The sequence below is a fragment of the Chelonoidis abingdonii genome, chromosome 1, assembly GCF_003597395.2.
Source record: "Chelonoidis abingdonii isolate Lonesome George chromosome 1, CheloAbing_2.0, whole genome shotgun sequence".
Classification (NCBI taxonomy): domain Eukaryota; kingdom Metazoa; phylum Chordata; order Testudines; family Testudinidae; genus Chelonoidis; species Chelonoidis abingdonii.
The window spans coordinates 369,236,493-369,255,696 of NC_133769.1; the positions used below are offsets into that span (position 1 = coordinate 369,236,493).

The 19,204-nt window shown below is 44.6% G+C and overlaps 1 protein-coding gene across 1 annotated transcript; it reads right to left on the bottom strand.

Moving 5' to 3' along the window:
• Window positions 1-5,493: 5,493 nt before the first annotated feature.
• Window positions 5,494-10,072, bottom strand: LOC116832109 (olfactory receptor 51G2-like). The gene is made up of 2 exons (XM_075062986.1): window positions 10,039-10,072; window positions 5,494-6,392 (listed from the first exon to the last, which is right to left on the bottom strand). The coding sequence occupies exons 1-2, from the start codon at window positions 10,070-10,072 to the stop codon at window positions 5,494-5,496; spliced, it is 933 nt and encodes a 310-aa protein (XP_074919087.1).
• Window positions 10,073-19,204: the final 9,132 nt, after the last annotated feature.

Consider the following 19,204-nt stretch of genomic DNA (forward strand, 5'->3'; position numbering starts at 1 on the left):
TTACCCAGTACGACAACAGATGATGGTGCCACACACCCAGCTGAGCTGCCTAAATGCTTTACCTAAGCCATTCAAAGACAGGCAGGAGACAACAGCCAACTTCCCAGCTCACCTGCCTTGCATGTTCCTGGAGTATAAACCCAGAATTATACCATTTTTCACTGCACAGGTATCTGCACAGCATATTTATTAATCTAGGTCATTAATACAGGTGACTTCCCCATTGATGTGGGGAAGATATGCAACAGCATTTGTACACAGAGCTGAAATTTTCACCAGACACGTTACTCAAAACATGCTGGTAAAGATAAAGCATAAAACAAATTTATTAACTACAGAAAGATGGATTTTAAGTGGTTATAAAGGATAGCAACCAGATTAAAGCAGATTACCTAGCAAATAAACAAAAACGCAAACTAAGTCTAACATATTAGATAGATTGAACATGAATTAGAAATTTCTCACCCTGACTGATGATACAAGCTGTCCACCAGGTTTCCATATGCAGACTGGACATCCCTTTAGGCTGGGACTAGCACTTCCCCCAGTCCAGTCTTCATTCATCCGGTGTTTCTCATGTGTGGTGAGTGAAGTCGAGAGATAGTGTCACTCCCTACCTTATATTGTTTTTCCATATGGTGGGAACCCTTCATTTCAAGCCAAGTTCCCAATCCAATTTCTGGAAAAATACAGATACCAAAATGGAGTTCAGTGTCATGTGGTCTCATCCCATGCCTTTACCAGCCCTGCTGAGTTATAGCAGCCTGTCATGGGGTCACTCACCACACTGGTGCCTCCTTTTGGGTGTTTCAGGAGTTAGCTCAGTCCCAGCAGGTACACCCTCTGGTAGTGGTGGCTCTCCCGTCCTCGCCTCTGCCTACAGACCATTACAGCTCCTTTCTCTCAGCATCTGCTTTGTGGCACAGCCCTCTGGCCATGTCACCATGTGGTTTCCCCCCCTTCCTGGGACTCCTGCACCAAGAGTCCAGCTACTTCTCGCAGTGGCTTGGCAGTCCGCAGCTGGTCCACTCCTTCAGTGGCTAGTGGGGGTGATGGGTGGCTACTACTCCAGGGACTCTGCAAGCAGCAGTTTCTTGCTGCCTTTTCCTTCCAGTTCACTGTCTCTATTCCCTGGGACACTTTCGCGCAGCCTCAATTCCTGCTGCTCCTGACTCTGGCTCCAGCTCTTTTGCCCTCTTCCCAGGGCATTGATCTTCTAAGTCCTGGCAGCTCGCCAGGAGCCCGCCCTAGCTCCCCCATTCCCTGCTAGCACGTGCCTTTCCCCAGGTGCTGGACTCTCTGTAGCCTTCTAGAAAGTCAGTCTTCTCCCAAGGGCTTTGGTCTAATCTGCTCTGGTCTGCACCTTCCTTTTATATGGGCCAGCTGGGCCCTGGTTGGCTGGTCCAGCCGCCACTGAAATTATCAGTAGCTGCTGCCCTAATTAGCTGTTTCCCCTGAAGCCCCTCCTTTGGCTGCCTGCCAGTCAAGGGCCCTAGGCTGGTTTTAACTGGCTCAGGGCCAGTGTGTGTCAGGCACCAAGTCACACAGCAGTTACTGATAGGCTGGCTGAAATGTTCACAGGAAGGTTAAGCTCTTCTGTGGTCCATTGTCTTTGCTGATGATCCATCAGCACTGTCTAGCTTCTTCCTTGTTGTACCAGTGAGGCTATTTGTCGGTGTTACCCAGAGTATTGAAATACAGATCCATAGTGAAGAGACATAACTTTAGGTACAAAAATGATACATGCACACAAACAGGATAATCATATTCACCAAATCGTAACTTTTCCAACGACACATCACAAGACTTGTATTGTCCCAGATACATCATAGTTATCTCATAACCATACCACTATGATTAATATATGGTGCTGCATCACAATGTCCTCTATCGATACCTTAATGTGGGACAGTTCCTCATATCTGTCACCTAAAAAAAATGGGTCAGGTGTGGGAATTTCCCTCACATCCTCTGCTGTGAAGACCAATGCAAAGAATGTATTTGGCTTCTCCACAACAGTCTCCAGTGGCCCCACTGATCGTTTGGCAGGTTACTACTTCTGATGTACTTAGAAAATATTGCCGCTAGTTTTTGTTTTATTTGCTAGTTGCTTTTCAGATCTTTTGAACTAGGTGTGCAGTATTGCCAAGCCGCATTCAACAATTATAAGTCACTCCCTCAAAACCCATGAGACTGGTTAAAAATAATTAGATTTAAAAATACACGATTGTGGAGTTCATTTTCATTTGCCTTTGGTGTTCAAGTTGTTGCGTTAGCTGCTTTGGATTTTCTAGCTTTTCTGCAACTCTCTTTAAAATATGTGTGGGTTTTTTTGTTTTTTTTTTTGTTGAGAAAACAGAATGCTGAGATTCTCTGTGCAGTGCCTTGATTCCAGAAGCTGGAGCTTTAAGAAAGACAGGAAATCGTGCGAGACTTCCAATAAAATCCCAAGATGGGGTGCTGCTGGCCGTATCTCAAGAGGAGCAGCCCCAAATGAAGGAACTGAGGGTTAGTTAGTGGACATTTCTGATCACACAGACCAGTGGCAGAGATGCTATTTCCTTCTGCACTGGGCTACAGAGCCTCATGTTGTAAGGAACAGGGTTACACCACAGACAGCCAGACATAACAGTGATGGGCTCGCAGAGCCAATGGATTCCTGAGGCACAGCTCAGAGGGTCTCCTCTTCTTGTTCATGTAAGCGAGGGAATGGTCCTGCTATTGTGGGGAACTTTCCTGACTTCTGCACTACCCCGGTGAAGTGGGCTAGTGAAAGGATCTGAGTCCTCGCTCCCACTTCCTTTACCCAGAGGCCTCCCTGACCTCGAGGACTCCCCTTGCACTCTCCTGTCTGGCAGAGTCCTTGTAACCCCAACAAGGCTGGGCTCAGGATTCCTGGGGGGCTTGACCCCCAACCCTGCTGTGGTCACCCAGAACAGGAGCTGGGATGTCCCCACTCTGGGGTACCCTCTCTGCACTGGGCACCTCCCTGACCCACTGATCATTTCATACAATTTAAAGCAAATGCAAGTTGTTTAGTTAACACTTAATTTAAAAAAAGAATAAAGAGAAATGGGAAAGGTTGAAGGAAACATGTCACCACACTCTGAGGCAGAGAACATCACAAACAGTGTCTCTAAGGCAGGTTTTCTAATCCTTTAATCATTCTCATGTGTCTTCTCTGATCCCACTCCAATTTATCAATTTATCAACATACGTCTTCAACTGTAGACACCAGAAGTGGATACAGGATCCCAACAGTGCTCACAGCAGAGCCAAATACAGCATAACCTCTCTGCTCCTACTTGAGAAGCCCCTGGTTGTACATCCCCGATTGCGCTAGCTTTTTCAGATGAAACATCGCACTGGAAGCTCATATTTTTTCAGAATCACTGCTTCCCAGGATTGGGTCCCTCATCCAGTAAGGATGGCCTGCATCTCTTGTTCCTAGATGTAAACATTTACAATGTGCCATATTAAAACACATGTGGCTGTGGCACACAGGGACTAAGTGAGTTGCCCAAGGTCACAGAAGAAGTCTGTGGAAGAGCTTGGAACTGAAGATAGTTCTTCTGAATCCCAGGCCAGCACTTTAACCTCTGAACCTCTCCTCTCTGGGGCTAGTGGCTGGGGAGGGAGCAGCTGGCAGCTCAACATGCTGAGATTACCATAAACTAAGAGAATTAACTTCTGTGACATCACCAAACAGGAACCCAAGAACAATTCCTTTTCCTGACAATAACACTTGAGTCATGCTTTCTCCTGAATCTGTTGAGGGACAAATCCATCAGCCAGGGAACAGATCAGGGTCAGAGTGGACAAACAACTCCTCATGAGCTCCCAGTGTGATGCCAAATGAGCTATTGTGACCCTTAGGGACATAGACCTGGAGAGATCTCCTGGCATAAGGTCCGGTGCATAAATCTGTCATTTTCAAACCAGCTGGGTTGTTTGCCCCTCACTGCTCCTTTAGGCTGGCTGTTCCAGAGCCTTCCTTTTCTGATGGTCAGAAGCCTTCTCCTTTCCAGCCTCTGTTTGCTCCTGGTCAGTTTGTCCCCATTTGCTCTTGTGCCAGCACTATCCTTTAGCTTCAAAGAGCTCATCTCTCTCCCTGGTATTTACCTCCACAATGTATTTATAGAGCACTCTGATCCCCATTCAGTCTGCATTGTGTTAGGCTAAACCAGCCAAGCTCTCCAAGTTTCCTGGTAAGGTAGAATGTCCATTTTACTGACCATCCTAGGACTCCTTCTCTGAACTTGTTCCAGTCTCAATTCTTCTTTCTGGAATATGAGTGACCAGAATTTTACATAGTTTGCCAGAGGAGGTGTCATAAACAGATAGCTAAGGGTTAATGTCTCTTTCACCTGGAAAGGGTTAACAAACAACACTTCACCAGAGGATCAATCAGGAAAAAAGATACTTTCAAATCTCAAGGAAGGGAAGCTTTTGTTTGTGGTTTTTGGGTTTGGCTTTGTTCTCTCTGGGTCCTGGACAGGACTAGAGGTGCAACCAGGTTTCTGCCAATCTCCCTGCTACAGTCTCTTATCTATTCAGAATAGTGAGTAAGTAAAGAAGACGGTTATAGTCTTTAAAATAGGGGGGGTGTTTTTCTTTATTTACAGATGTGTATTGCGGGAAGTCTTAAATTGTATTTCTACTTCATGCTTAGCCCTAAAGACCTGTAATATTTCACCTTGATTACAGAACAATTTTTGTGTTTTTTCTTTTATTAAAATTTTCCTGTCTTTTTTACGAATCTAATTGATCTTTGGTTACCTTGGGTAAGACTCCAGGGAGGGAGTCTGCAGCTCACCAGGAATTTGTGGGAGAAGAAGCAGGGGGGAGGAAAAACCTTGCTCTCTTCCGTTTTATGCTCTTGTGTTAGATTCACGAGGATTGAATCTGTCTATCTCTCCCAGTGTACCCGGGCAGGGAGAATCTGAGAGAAAGAAAGGGAGGGGAAGGGAAAATGGTTTTATTCCCTTGTTGTGGACTCAGAATCTGGAGTCTTGGGGTCCCCAGGGAAGTTTTGGGGGAGACAAAGAAGCTTATCAGGCGGCTCTACCCTAAAGTCCTAATTGGTGGCAGCACTACAGGATCTAAGCTGGTAATAAAGCTTAGAGGATTCATGCTGGTACCCATATTTTGGATGCTAAGGTTCAGATTTGGGAATTATACCATGACATGAGGTGTGACATTATTGACATGAACTGGGACTGTATAGATCATGGTTGCAACCAAGGTCCCGTAGTGGCACCAAATCTTGTACAAAGGAGGTCAAATAAGGTGTCTATGAAATGGTTGCAATTTGATGGTTATAATTATACAGTCTGTATGTGTGTATCATTTTGTATTTGAAGTTATGAATATTAGCTAAGTACTTGTATCTTAATGTGTTTGATTCTAAGAAGCATTAGTGAAGAATTTGATCAGCTTCTTGATTTCATCTTCTATGTTACCAGCGCTGGAGCTGGGTGATGAAGTGACCCTTCAATTAATGAATATCCTGAATATTCTTGCACGAAGATGTTTGCTTTTCAAGCTGTACACGATTGGGTTAATCAGGGGCGGGACCAGCAAGGAAATGTATCCCAGGAGAATCTGAAGAAAGGGAGAAGAGCCCTTCCCAAATCTGTGTATCATAGACAGACCAAGCTCTGGTATATAGAAGAGCAGGACGGCGCAGAGGTGGGAGATACAGGTGTTCAAGGCCCTGAGGCACTCCTTAGAAGATGCAACAATGAGCACTGTTTTCAGGATCATTATGTAAGAGAGGAAGATGAGCAGCGAGTCCAACCCCATCGTTAGGAGTTTAGTAAACAATCCATAGATGCTGTTGACACTGATATCTGAACAAGCCATGTTCATGACCTCCTGGAAGAGGCAATAGGAATGGGAAAGGACATTGGCTCGACAGTATTGGAACTGTTTCAGGAACAAGGGGAGTGGGAACACTACGGCAATCCCTCTTAGCAAAAACACCATTGCCATCTTGGGTATTTTCGGCAGGGTTAAGATGGAAGCATATCTCAGTGGGTTACAAATTGCAATGAAGCGGTCAAAGGCCATCAGCAAGAGCACAGCAGATTCAATGCATTGAAGCGAGTGGATGAAGAACAGCTGGGCAAAACAGGCATCAAGGCTGATCTCCCTAGAGTTAAACAAGTATATGCCCAGTATTGTTGGCATGGTGGCTGTCGCTATGCTAAGCTCTGTGACAGCCAACATGGAAAGTAAAATATACATGGGCTCATGGAGGCTTGGATCTGTTTTTATAATGAACAGAATGACTGAATTTCCTACCATTGAAATACCATACAGGAAGCAGAAGAGGATAGAGATCCAGAGATGGACGTGTTCCTGTCCAGGTAGCCCAGTCAAAAGGAACACTGCAAACTGAAATTCTGTGTCAATGACACTGACATACTGTAATGTGAAGGTCAAGAGAGTTTTTAGCTTTCCTTCCTAAAAGGAGAAAGAACAGGAGACTAAATGATATTTAATGAAAAATCATCTGCTCTCAATGCAAGTCTAGAGATGCCCAGGAGCTGAAGGTAGATCAACAAAAATATACTCTTGGATTTACACCAATGATAGGAAGATAGGCATTGTCATACTGGATCAGACCTGTAGGTCAGTGGCCCAGTATCCCGTGGCCAATTCCAGATGCTTTAGAGGAAGGTGGAAGAATCCCTGCAATAGCAGTTGAGAGAACCTACTCCTAGGGAAAGTTTCCCCAAGATACTCACTAGTTGGACATATTTTGTGGCATAAATCAAGAAGGTATATAGCCCTACCAAGACATTTTTTTTAAAAAAAATTACTATTGTAATTGAATTTTTTGCTTACCCATAGAACCATCTAGTCCCTCTTTGAATCCTGCTAAGATCTTGGCCCCATCGATATCTTGTAGCTGGGAGCTCCGCAGCCTATTTGACAATTTTGTAATTTTAAAATTATGACCTTCACACAGACACCCTTTCTGGCCCTCCACTTCTGAGTGTGGTCTATTGCATCTTGACATGGTAAACACACGGCAAATGAATGCTGATAAGGATCATGTCCTGCATTGAAGCTATTTCTAAAGGTGTTTCATTGCACCATTTACTATCCTATATATTTTAGCCACTCCTGGGAATCAAAATTATACTGCTGTGTCTTTCCAGAACATGGCATTAATATTTAGGGCCAGATTCTTAATTCAGTAATATTGACTCCAGATTTACATGTGTAAATGCAATCAAAACCAGGCTATATTAACTTTCCCTTACATAATCCTCCCAGTGATACACTCTGATCCCCAAGAATGCCTCATAGAGAAGCTGAAGTGCTTTGCCTCTCCACTCTTGACTCAATCCAGAGAGGTCAATCAACCTCCAGACTTCTTTTCATCCTCGCATCAACTTCATCCTCTCCCCATGCAAAGGTCTGTAGATATTTGGCAAGTTACAAGCTAACACAGACAGTTACTTCTGCTGGGTGGGAGAGGGATTGGTGTCACGAATGGGCCAATAGTAGAAACACTGGTGTTCCACTAATGTGCAGTTGAGTGTACAAGTTACTTTAACAGTGCTCCTATAACAGGTGATGAGTGTGAATTACTTACTACCACTGTTACACTCTCCTTTCCTGCCCTTCAATTCTACACTTTTCTGAATCACTGACTAGTGGTTCTGTTCTCTCATAACTCTTTGGAAAGACTTGTACAGGTATTGTAGAGGGATTGTGTTCATGACCCTGTATGTAAGCTTCTGATCAGTTATCAGGAGACAGTATCATACAACTGTTCACTGAACAAAGAGTTAATAGCACAAACCCATTGCACACACTATGTGGAGCACTTCTCAAATACTTTCTAAAGCCAAAACTGTTAAACAGTAAAGTTACTGCTGCTCCTTCCTGCAGAGATTCCAGTGACTCTGTTGCTTGCTTTCGACATACATTCATGTCATGAAAGTTTTCTTTGTAATACTGTATTACATTGAACAATTTTGGTAAAATATTTACACATCTGTATTTTATTACGCACATATAAACCACAGTTGCCGAACCCACCCAGATCTGCTTAGCGAGAGCAGTTGACCCACAGTGTGCTGTAGCTCACTGCCCAGTCTGAAGGTCAGAGAATCAGGGGATTCCACCCTATGGGAAGGAAACCTATGAGGCCTGACATCTGGCAGAGAAGCAGGTAGCCCTGAGCAGTGTCTACAGGGCAGAAGTGCTGGAGCCTCAGCCAGTCAGGAAATAGAAATGTTCCCTATTGGACCAATTACCACAAAGCAATGCAGCTCTGAATTCCTGTGTTCCCAATCAACCAGAGAATAAACCCTTTCGAAAATGCATTGCCTGATTAAATTTCCAGGAGAAAATAAACTGGAGGTGTTTTTTGAGGTCCTAGTCACTGATATTCTGTGGTGGTTTCTTCTTGTCTGCCCATGGAAGTATCAGGTCCAGAGCACACTGCACCTCTAGAAATGGGGGGAACCCCCCTGTGACTGAGTCCTCCCGAACAGCCCATCTGAGCTTCTGCCTCTGCACGAACATCCTGCAAAATGGACAACAGCTTCACAGCCTTTTTCCTTCACGGTCACATTTTAAAGATAGTGAAACCTGCCAACGTACCCAATTCCTGCTGGAAGGGGACCGCTGAAATCAGAGGCCTTACGTTACGGACAAGGAGTCATCGGAGAGGTAGCACAGGCCCCAGGCAAGTGGCCTGTTCAGATAGGGAGGCAAGTGGTCTTTATGGAAACGCGTATTTGCACATTCTCTTGGGGCCACTTGGCCATCAGTGGAACCTCAGCTGCTTGGCTTTGTGGGGGTTTGCAGCAGGTTTTTAACTCGTAACAGGCCAATAGAAACTGCAGGAGGCCAAATCACAGGGATGCATAATGATGCTACCTCACTAGACTGGGCTTGTCATTACTGTTCGTAGATTCCAATTAGTCACACATGGCTACCTCAAGTCTCTGTAATTGATCTGCTTTGGTGGGACGACTATGAGAGTATCAGTTTCAGGACAAATGCTTAGACAGGGCAAGTCACAGCACAAGCCGCCAAACAGAGGGACTTCGTTTTACCCGCACTGTAGCTTAGAGTTATACAAACAATTCTTCAGAATACTCATTGTCCCTTTATCACGCCTTCTGCTCCTATGGCGGTGAATGGGTTATGAAAACCACACCCAGAAAAGCAAAAGGTTCTCGATCTGTCAAAGTGGAATCAGGACTACACAATTTGTAGACACTCTCTGTTTATTAGCGGGCAGCGCTCTCCATACATTCGAATATGTGGGGCCTGCCCAGGCCAATAGCCTTATTTAACGATAAAAGAGGGGGATAGAAGGGACAAATAAAGCTAAACAGTAAAACCACGGGCACGCTGAATCCCTACTCCTTACTACCTGTTATCCGATCTAAGGCTCAAACTCACATTGCTCTTTAAACGGTGCATTGTTCTCAGCGTGATGGTCTATATTCCTACCACCTGGATGAATGCAACGATTCACAGTTTGTTAAGTACAGACAACATTTCTTTTAATCCTTTCTATTCTTCATAATGTTTCTATTTCACTCCAAGATCGCCCTAACCAGGTCAATATATGAGTCAATGCTTACCACATCATCTTTGGCAATTCTTAGATCTAAAATTCTAAATTTATTCTAAAAAGAAAGAATACAAATTAGATGCCTTAAACTTGGTTAATGAATATTACATATATTAATGCAAGTTCTTGGTAGGCCTTACTATGATAGAATTATTGCAGCTCCAAATCAGTCTCTAGGAGTACATCCACTTGTTGGCTGGGTCATATCAGTCCTTTGTTCAGAGTCTTCAGTTAGCAAGTCTTTCCAGAGGTAAGAGCAGGATTGAAACAAATGAGACGATGCAGCGTCCTATTTATAGACCCTTGAAATGTACCTTGTTCTTTGTTCCAAACACAGCTGTTAGACGCATGGCTGGAAAATTAGAGTTCTGTCATGCAGCTGTCCTGCTGCCTTGCTATCACAAGGCGTATCTGCCTTCTCTCATGACAATAGTATAGTGTATGGTCGTTAATGAGCCTCATGAAGGTAGGCAGTGCTGATGCCAATTTCTGAGGTGTCTGAGACAGTTAAGGCATACTTATAATTTTAATACAAAATGAATGCATAAGATAGCAGCTTTCCTAGACGTTACTTGACTCTTGTACCAAGATTTGTGCCACTATAGACTTGTTGCAACGGATGATCTATGTGGTCACAGCTGCGTAAAAACGTACAGTCTTCCTATATGAATTCGGTTGATCATTCCAGGAGTGGGGTGCCTTCTTCTTTGAGGATGAAAGGGACCAGAACGACGTTATACCCACATCCTTGTTGAGTCACACGGGTAAAGAGCTTTGAATGAAACTCAGGATTGTGCTACCTCCATTTTGAGAAGATAAAACTGTCTCGCTGGGAATGTGTGTCAAGCCCCATTGTGTCTCATAATTCAATGGGATACTTGTAGACATGCATTCAACTATATCTCTCCCTTTCAGGCCTTTCAAACATTTAGGGCACTTACCATTTAATATTGCTCTCTTTGTTAATTGGGATCCTTCCCAATTGTAGGATTGAAGCTAGTGCACATGTTATATATCATCGAACCAGAGCGAGCCACCACACAGGAGTGTCTGGACGAACACTTGGAGAGTTGGTATCTGGTATGCTGTTATCCTACAACCCAGAGCATAGGCGTGTATCGGTGGATCGGACCTTTCCGAATCATCGATATACAGTTCAGCAGTTGTAAGCAAGTTTAGAGAACAGGAGGAAGCGTTACTAAGAGAAAAATCTTCTGCTATCAGTTAAAACTGTTTATATCCAGTCCCTGGAGTAGCTTGTTCCAAAGGAGATGATCAACTGAGTGACGGAAGGGGGAAAAAAGACGAGCAGTAGTGGTGGGGACTTGGGGCAAGAGGCAGAGAAAGGGAGTGGGTATAGAGGCAGACCTGGAGTGGGGGCTGTGTCTTGGGGAAAATAGGTTGCAGAAGTGGCTGTGGCCTTGATGGGAGTTGTGTACCAGGGTCATGGCCTTTGGGGAGAGAACAGGATAAGAGGCAGGGACCTTAGCAGCAAGCAGTCAAAATAGTGAACAGAATGTTGGGAATCACTAGGAAAGGGAAGATAATAAGACAGAAATATCATATTGCTCTATATAAATACATTGTACACCCACAACCCATTGAATATTGCATGGAGATGTGGTCGCTGCATCACAAAAAGATATATTGGAATTGGAAAAAGCATTAGGGGTTGGAATGGCTTCCATATGAGGAGAAGATTCATGAAAGAACTGGGACTTTTCAGCTTGGAATAAGAGGACGACTAGAGGATTGACAGAGGTCTATAAAATCATAAGTGGTGTGGAGAAATAAATAAGGAAGAGCCATATTCCTTCTATAACTCAAGCAACTCTTGGAGTTACCAAATGAAATTGATAAGCAACAGATTAAAACAAACAAAAGGAAATATTTCTTCACACAACCACACAGCCACCTGTTGGAACCTCCTGCCAGAGGGATGTTGTGGAAGGTTCCATCAATGGCCAATAAAAGAAAAAGATTGGAAAGGGATGGTGTCTGTTGCCAGCAGCTGGAAATGGGTGACAGGAGATGGATCACTTGATGATCTCTGTTCTTGTTCATTCCTCTGGGACACCTGGCATTGGACACCATCAGAAGAACAGGACAACTGGGCTAGATAGTATCCTTGAACCGGCCAGCAGGGCATTCATTATGTTTCTTATGTGCGCAAGAGGTCCAGGCTATCCAGTAATTAGAAGGGTGGCAAACCAGAGTCTAACACTAACCAATTCCCCAGTATTTTCGCACTGACAGAGCACAGTAATGGTCAGGAAAGGGTCTAATGCAGAGTTGGGAAACTACAGCCCATTTGGCCATGTCCAGCCTGCGGGACTGTCCCTGCCCCGGCCTTTCTGAACTCCTGGCTGGGGGTATGCTCACCCCCGGCCCTCCCCTGTGTTCCCCCTCCTCCGGAGCCATGGCACCGGGCGTGGTGGCAGTGCTTACTCCAGTTTTGGGTGGCGTGCACTGCCAGTCCTGCCGCTCTGAGTGGCATGGTAAGGGGGAGGGAGGTTGGATAAGGGCAGAAGGTCAGGAGGTATCAGGGCACAGGGAACAGGGGTGGTTGAATGAGGCAGAGGGTTCTGGGTGGTGTTGGGAAACGGGGGTGGGGGTTAGATAGCATGGAGTCTAAGGGGGCAGTCAGAGGGCGGGTGTGGATAGGGTCAGGGAAGTCAGAAGGACAGGGACTGGGGGGTTGGATAGGGGGTCGGGTCCAGGGTGGCGGTTAGGGGCAGGGTGTCACAAAGGAGGGGGTAGTCAGGGGACAAGGAGCAGGGGGTGGAGTGGGTGGATGGGTTCTGAAAGGGGCAGTCAGGGGATAAGAAGTGGGAGGGGAGGATAGGGGGTGGAAGGGCAGGTCTGCTTGGGAGCACAGCCCTTCCCTACTCAGCTCCATACAGTTTTGCAACTCCGATTTGGCCTTGGACAAAAAGTTTGCCCATCTCTGCTTTAAGTGTCTCTTTGACTGCCCAGTCATAATTTAGGGAAGAAAGCAGAGCAACCAAGTCACCAAGCCAGTCTGCACAGAGCCGCAGTCTGAGAGCCAAGCACAAAGGAAAAAACTTTAAGTTCTTTATGAGTGAAAAGCCGGAGTAGCTTGTCCTGAATCTGTTTGTCCTCCTCCATAGATGATGGGGGTTGAGCAATGGGGGGCACCAAGAAGTTTCAGGTTGGCAATGAGAACATGAAAATGCAGGTGCACATGTGGGCCAAACCGGTGTGTGAGGGAGGAGAAGAAAGCTGGGATGTAAAGCTTAATATGGCAGCAGAAAGGTGGGAGCTGCAGGTTTCCCAAAGCCTGAGCCGGGCATCCTTTGGTGGAGGAGGCTGAAGATGGCCCTGAGGATCTGGGTATAGGGTCACTAGCGATAAAAATAAATATCCATACTCATCACACAGATTATCATAAAAGAGACCTAGTAAACTACTGACATGAGTGTCACTACAAGCCAGCTTCACCACGGCTAGTGTACTCCGCAGTAACGAGTGGGGGATGATGTTGGTCTAACAATATGGCCATTGCCTTGCCAGGAAGGGAAGGGCAGTATGAACATGAAGGCCACGCAGCAACAAGGCCGTCCGATCTTGGCCACACAGGGTAATATTCAGGATGGTTGGAATGTCTCAGGGATTCAGATGGCCACGTAGCGATCAATACGCCATGGCCACGAAGATGCCCAGACTCCTATCAAGTAAGATGCCAGTGAATGAAGTACATCTGGGGAGGCAGGCACTGAAATCAGTCTCTCTGGAATTAAACCAAAAGATTTCAGCGTTTTTGGCAGGGTGGACGTGGACAAGGACCAGGTCAGTGATGGCCAGCATGCAAGAAATAGTAACATGGGGCCTCATGGAGGCTTGGTTCCGTCTTCACAATGAACCAGGATGATGAAAGTTCCCAAGCCAGCTATGATGTTACATGGTGCAGAAGGGGATGGAGATCAGACATGGGCACCAGGCTCCAGGCCAGGAATCCCTGCAGGATGCAGGTGGAGGGGTTGGTGCAGAATGGTTTTGGTGGAATTCTGACATGAGGAGAGTTTTTTTCAACATCATGAGGCGTTCCCAGGGCCCAGGGTAATGGTGCGCAGTAGAAAACCCTGAATGCAGAGACAGTGATAAATAGGCCACTTCGTGCACCGGATACCTTCTCATGGGGAAACATTTAGACTGGTTGCTCTTGGGCACACATTTTCATTTTTCAGATAAATGAATTATGAACACTGACCTACTAACCATTCCATATCTGATGGTCCTCCATGCAGGAGATATTTCTACATGTTGTGGTCTGGGAAAACTTAATGCACCAGTAGGCAACACCAAGTGTGGATACTTGTTATCTCTCATTCATCCTTAATGCACATGAAAGCCAGGCTAAAAAAGTCATTGCTATTCCCCCATGCACCTGGTTGCTCAATCGTTGAAATTGTAAAAAAAAAAAAAAAAAAAAAGAAAGATGTATCAAGGGGAAACATTCCAACTAGAACCATCTCAGGGAAAAGACCAGGGTGTCATTGATAGCTGTTCCATGGAAACACCTGCTCGTTCACAGCTAAAACAAAGAAAATGTTCAGATACCCAAAGAATGGGATGGAGAACAACGTGCTCTGGAAATGCACTCACTTTTGATCACCCAGTCTCTATAAAGGATGTAGCAGATAGAAAGAGGATTTCTGAAACTGGCTGTGAGAATGGGGGAGCCTACCATATTTAATATTTTGAGATATACCTATCTCATAGAACTGGAAGGGATGCCAAAATCTCAATCAAGTCCAGCCCCCTGCCTTCACTAGCAGGACCAAGTACTGATTTTGCCCCAGCTCCCTAAGTGGCCACCTCAAGGATTGAGCTCACAGCCCTGGGTTTAGCAAGCCAATGCACAAACCACTGAGCTATTCCTGAGCAAACAGACAGAAAATTCTGGGACTGTTTAGTTTAGAGAAGCCATGAAGAAGGGGGCATATGATAGAGGAGAACAAAATAATAGAATAGAACTGATTACATTCAAAAGGACAAATAGAGAACAGCTCCCAATCAGTAATATTTATAGATAATTAGTGCTTCAAAAGGGCTAATTCCTCAAAGATGATAAATTATCCACAAAACTGATTGAGAGGAAAAAATATTCAGAAAAACAAGAAGGAAAATTGGGAGTTCTTTAAGAAGAGTTTATAGATAGCTAACAAGCCACAATTCCACAGTCAAGAAAGTGAAGATCTCATATCAGATGAACTGATGAAATACTTTCTAGTCAATTAGAGGTTAAGGAGGATGTTAAGCAGCATCTACAGTAGAACCTGAGAGTTATAAACACCAGAAACATAAACTATTTAAAATTAAAGAGAAAGTTTTTTTAAAGGATTTGACAAGGTTAGGAAAAAATGGAAAATCTGGCATGAGATTAGCTAACAAAAAGTCTAAGAATATAATTAATGCGAGTCACCAACAGGGTTATGGAAACAGTTCTTGCCAAATAATTTTTCATACTTTAATGACTGAACACAATTGGTTGACAAAGGGAGCTGCACATGTACAATAGAATTCAATGTCTCTCAAGTATCTGATGTAGTCGGGGAAACTATCAGATAAAACCACTATCCAATATCAGTAGAGCAGATGTAAACTAGGCTAAAAACTGGCTAACTGATAGATCTCAGGAAGCAATTGTCAATGGGGCATTGCAGGCAATGAGAGTGTTTTTAGTGCAGTTCTGCAGGATCAGTTCTAGGCCCCATGCTATTCAATCTTTTCACCAATGATATGGAAGCAAATAGAAAATCACTGCAGATAAAATAGCAGGAGATCCAAAATTGGCAGAGTGGTTGCAATGAGGGAGCCAGAGCAGACACAGATGTTTAAGCAGGCAGACCAGGATGTTTCATTCGTCAATGAAAGCGTTATATTCGAACAGGAAGTGACTCTACAGACTCATCACTTGATTATGGATTGAGGGGCCTGAACGGAGTTTAGGGTCTGGTGGACACATAATCATACATAAATGTGAGTTGGAGCAGGGGAAGGATTTTACCTCTGCATATGGCATTGGTGAAACGAAATGCATCCATTTCCAGCGTCCACATTTCAAAATTTGAAAATTTGGAGAACATTCAGAAAAGAGCCACAAAAAGGATTGGAGGCTTCAGAAAATGCCGGCAAGCATGAGACTTAAAGAGCTTCATCTATTTATCTTATCAAAAAGACTATCAAATGGAGAATTTCATGGGGAGAAAATCATGGGTAATAACAGGCTCTATAATATAGAGGAGAAAGGCAGACCAAAGCCTAAGCAAGATAAATTTCAGTTGGAAATAAGTGCCAAGTGTTTAGCACTGAGGTTGATTATCCATTGGGACAAACTGCAAAGGGAAATGATGGATTCTCCAGGTCCCCATGTCTGCAGATCCAGACTGGATGTTTTTCTGGAAGATCTGCTTGAGGGCTTGTCTACATTTCAAATGTTACAGCGGCACTGCCATGCCATCAGTGTAGGTAATCAACCTCCGTGAGCAGTGGTAGCTAGGTTGACCTCATAGTGGGATCTACACCCAGGGCCAGCTCCAGGAGTTTTGCCGCCCCAAGCAGCCAAAAAAAAAAAAAGCCATAATCGCAATCTGTGGCAATTCAGCAGGAGATCATTGCTGCCTAACAGCTGAAATGCCATCCCACTCCGGAGTTGCTGCCCTAAGCACCTGCTTGATAAGCTGGTGCCTGGAGCTGGCCCTGTCTACATCGGTGTTAGGCTGATATATCTACATGTCTTGCGGGAGTGGATTTATTTGCTATTGCAAAGAAATAAAATAAAATTTTAGGTTGCATTAACAACATGCAAATCTCCAGAGGTGACAGTATTCCTCTACTCAGAGCTCGTTAGGCGTCAGAGGGGGTATTGTGTCCAGTTTCGGTCACCATTGTATAGGAAGGATCTAGAGAAATTGGAAAGGATGCAAAGGCAAGAGACAAAGATGATCAAAGAGATGGAATGCAAGCCACATGAGCAAAGGCTGAAGGAACTGGGTATGTTTAGTTTGAAAAGAAGAGATTGAGCAGGGGCATGAGAGAAGTCTTCAGATATTTGAAAGGCTGCCATAAAAAAGATGGAGAAAAGTTGTTCTGTATTGCCACAGAGGCAAGACAAGATTCAACGGGTTCAAACTACAACAGAGTAGATTTAGATGAAATCTCAGGCAAAGCTTCCTAACTGTAAGACAAGGAGAACAATGGAACAGACGTGGAAGCTCCTTCGCTAGAAGTTTTCCAAAGAAGGCTGGATACTCATCTGTCCTGGATGGTTTAGAAAAAACAGCTCCTGCATCTTGGCAAGGGGTTAGACTAGATGACCCTTGCTGTCCCTTCTCATCCTGTGGCTCTATGATTCTATGAGGTGAAATCATACCGTAGATCAGTCTTAGTCAAACACAAGTCTTTGGCCTTAATACAGGGGAAACTGGATGAAATGTAACACCCTGTATTATACAGTAGGTAATACAGGATGATCTACTGGTGCCTTCTGACCATGAAGTCTATGAATTTGTCAATAAATAAACTAGATCACACATTTTCAGGCCTGCCTGTAAAGGCCTATACTTTAAGAATTTTGGTGTATGTTTATCACTTAGCTGGATATAGAGGTATAAAAGAAGGAATCTGTGTAAGAGCCTTCTCTCCCTGTGATAGTCTGACGACCTGCTCTTAGGCTAAAGCCTTTGGGCAAGCAGCAGAGGCAGCCGTAAGCTAGGAAATGAACGGTCACATCCCACATTCCAAACTAGTAAGGAAATCTGGGACTGTTAGGAAGGTGATCTGATCCATCACCTCCAGGGAAAGGGAAGAGCCTAGAAGATGTAAAAGGGAAAAGTAACTGGGGAGAAGCTGTTCTAGATTTGATTTTAACAAATAGGGAGGAACTGGTTGAAAATTTGAATGTGGAAGGCAGTGTGGGTGAAAGTGATCATGAAATCATAAAGTTTACAGTTCTAAAGAAGGGTAGAAAGAAGTATAGCAAAATAGAGACAATGGATTTCAGGAAGGTGGATTTTGGTGTAACCCTTGTGCCCCTCTGAGTTGGCAGCAACAAGGGCTGGGTTCAGTCTCCAGGGGTTCCATTTCAATAACACAATGCAAAACCAGCTCAAGCCTCCACTTAGTGACCTGGGACAATTACATACCATCCCCCCGGGCGCCTCTAGGAGGCAATACTTCCCCACTTGCAAGCACGGAGTCTGAGTGTAGCAAAATCCTTTTAATAAAGGAGGGAAACAATGCGGCATCACGTTGGAGAAACACCACAAACAGGATTATAACACAAACCATACATATATACACACAACACCATACAAAAAAACCCACTCCAAGTACGTTTTGGCAATGTCTTCGCCCCTAGGGTTTAAGTCCAATCAACCCAGAAGTCCAACAACAAAAGTCTCTGGTCAGTGCGACCAGAGTCAAGTTTTATTGCAGAGTTTTACCCCCAGCCTGGAGATGGGGGGCCACACGGGGTGTTAAGGGTACCTGACGGCCAGGGCAACTGCTCTGTCTCCGTGGAGTTTTGGCTGCACAACCAGCTCCACGACACAGCTGCGCAGCTCCTCAAGTCTGACTCGTGAGCCACTCCAGCTTCACCGCAAACTGCGTCCAACTCCGCTCACTGTTCCATGGGCTCTCCAAATGCTGCAAAGGCTCCGCTCTGCAGCGTGTTAGCGATAGATCTTTAGGGTCCCCCATATTAACACAGCATCAGTGATCTCAGCTCAGTAAGCTTAGCTCTTTAGTATTTCAGCTCGTAGTAGGGGAGCCCGGCGCACTGGCACCATGGCCAACGTGAATTCAGCTCAGCAGCCTCAGATGGACTCCAATGGAATCAAAATTAACTCACTCTTAACAGCAGAGAGAGTGATGTGCAATTGGTGTTCCAGAACTCAAATGGGGCCCATACATCAGGTACATACTCCAGTCACACTCTCTCATTTTAATGAGTTTGGCACCCATGTCCTTGTCTAGCAATGCTACTTAATTGATATTGAGACATCTCTGTCATAAAGCAGTCTCATAGTTCCTCATTCACATATCAGGGTGACAACACTTATTCCTCCTGGCCCAATAACAAAGCAATTGGGATCCCAGAACTGTTATACCATCCAGGCTGCCGTGGGCTTGTTAGGTGGGTGGTATGCCAATGCAAATACCAAATTTCCTTTCCAACTCCGCATAATTCACCACCGATGTCAGGGCAGAGCTCATCCTGATCTGTTTACGTTGGTAAACTCAGAGAGTGATAGGTAAGGTCCCATGGGAATCAAGACTGAGGGGAAAAACAACTAAGGAGAGTAGGCAGTATTTCAAAGGACATTTAGAGCCAAAAGCAAGTTATTCCACAGGGTAGGAAAGATAGAAAATGTGGCAAAAGACCAAGCTTGACTAACCACGAAGATCTTGATTGATCTAAAAAATAAAAAGGAGTCATGATAAAATGAAAACTAGGACAATACAAGGAGAATATAGCAAAACAACAGGAATGCAGGGGCAAGATTAGAAAGGCAAAGACACAAAATGGCTCAAACTAGCTTGGGAATAAAGGAAAACGAAGACTTTTTA

Excerpts from the sequence above, each read along its gene's own strand:
- LOC116832109 (XM_075062986.1), bottom strand. The coding sequence starts at position 10,072 with ATGAGGCTCATTAACGACCATACACTATACTATT. Across the intron at positions 6,393-10,038 it reads CGACCATACACTATACTATT|TGTTCCTTTTGACTGGGCTA; the intron begins GTCATGAGAGAA and ends TTCAGTTTGCAG.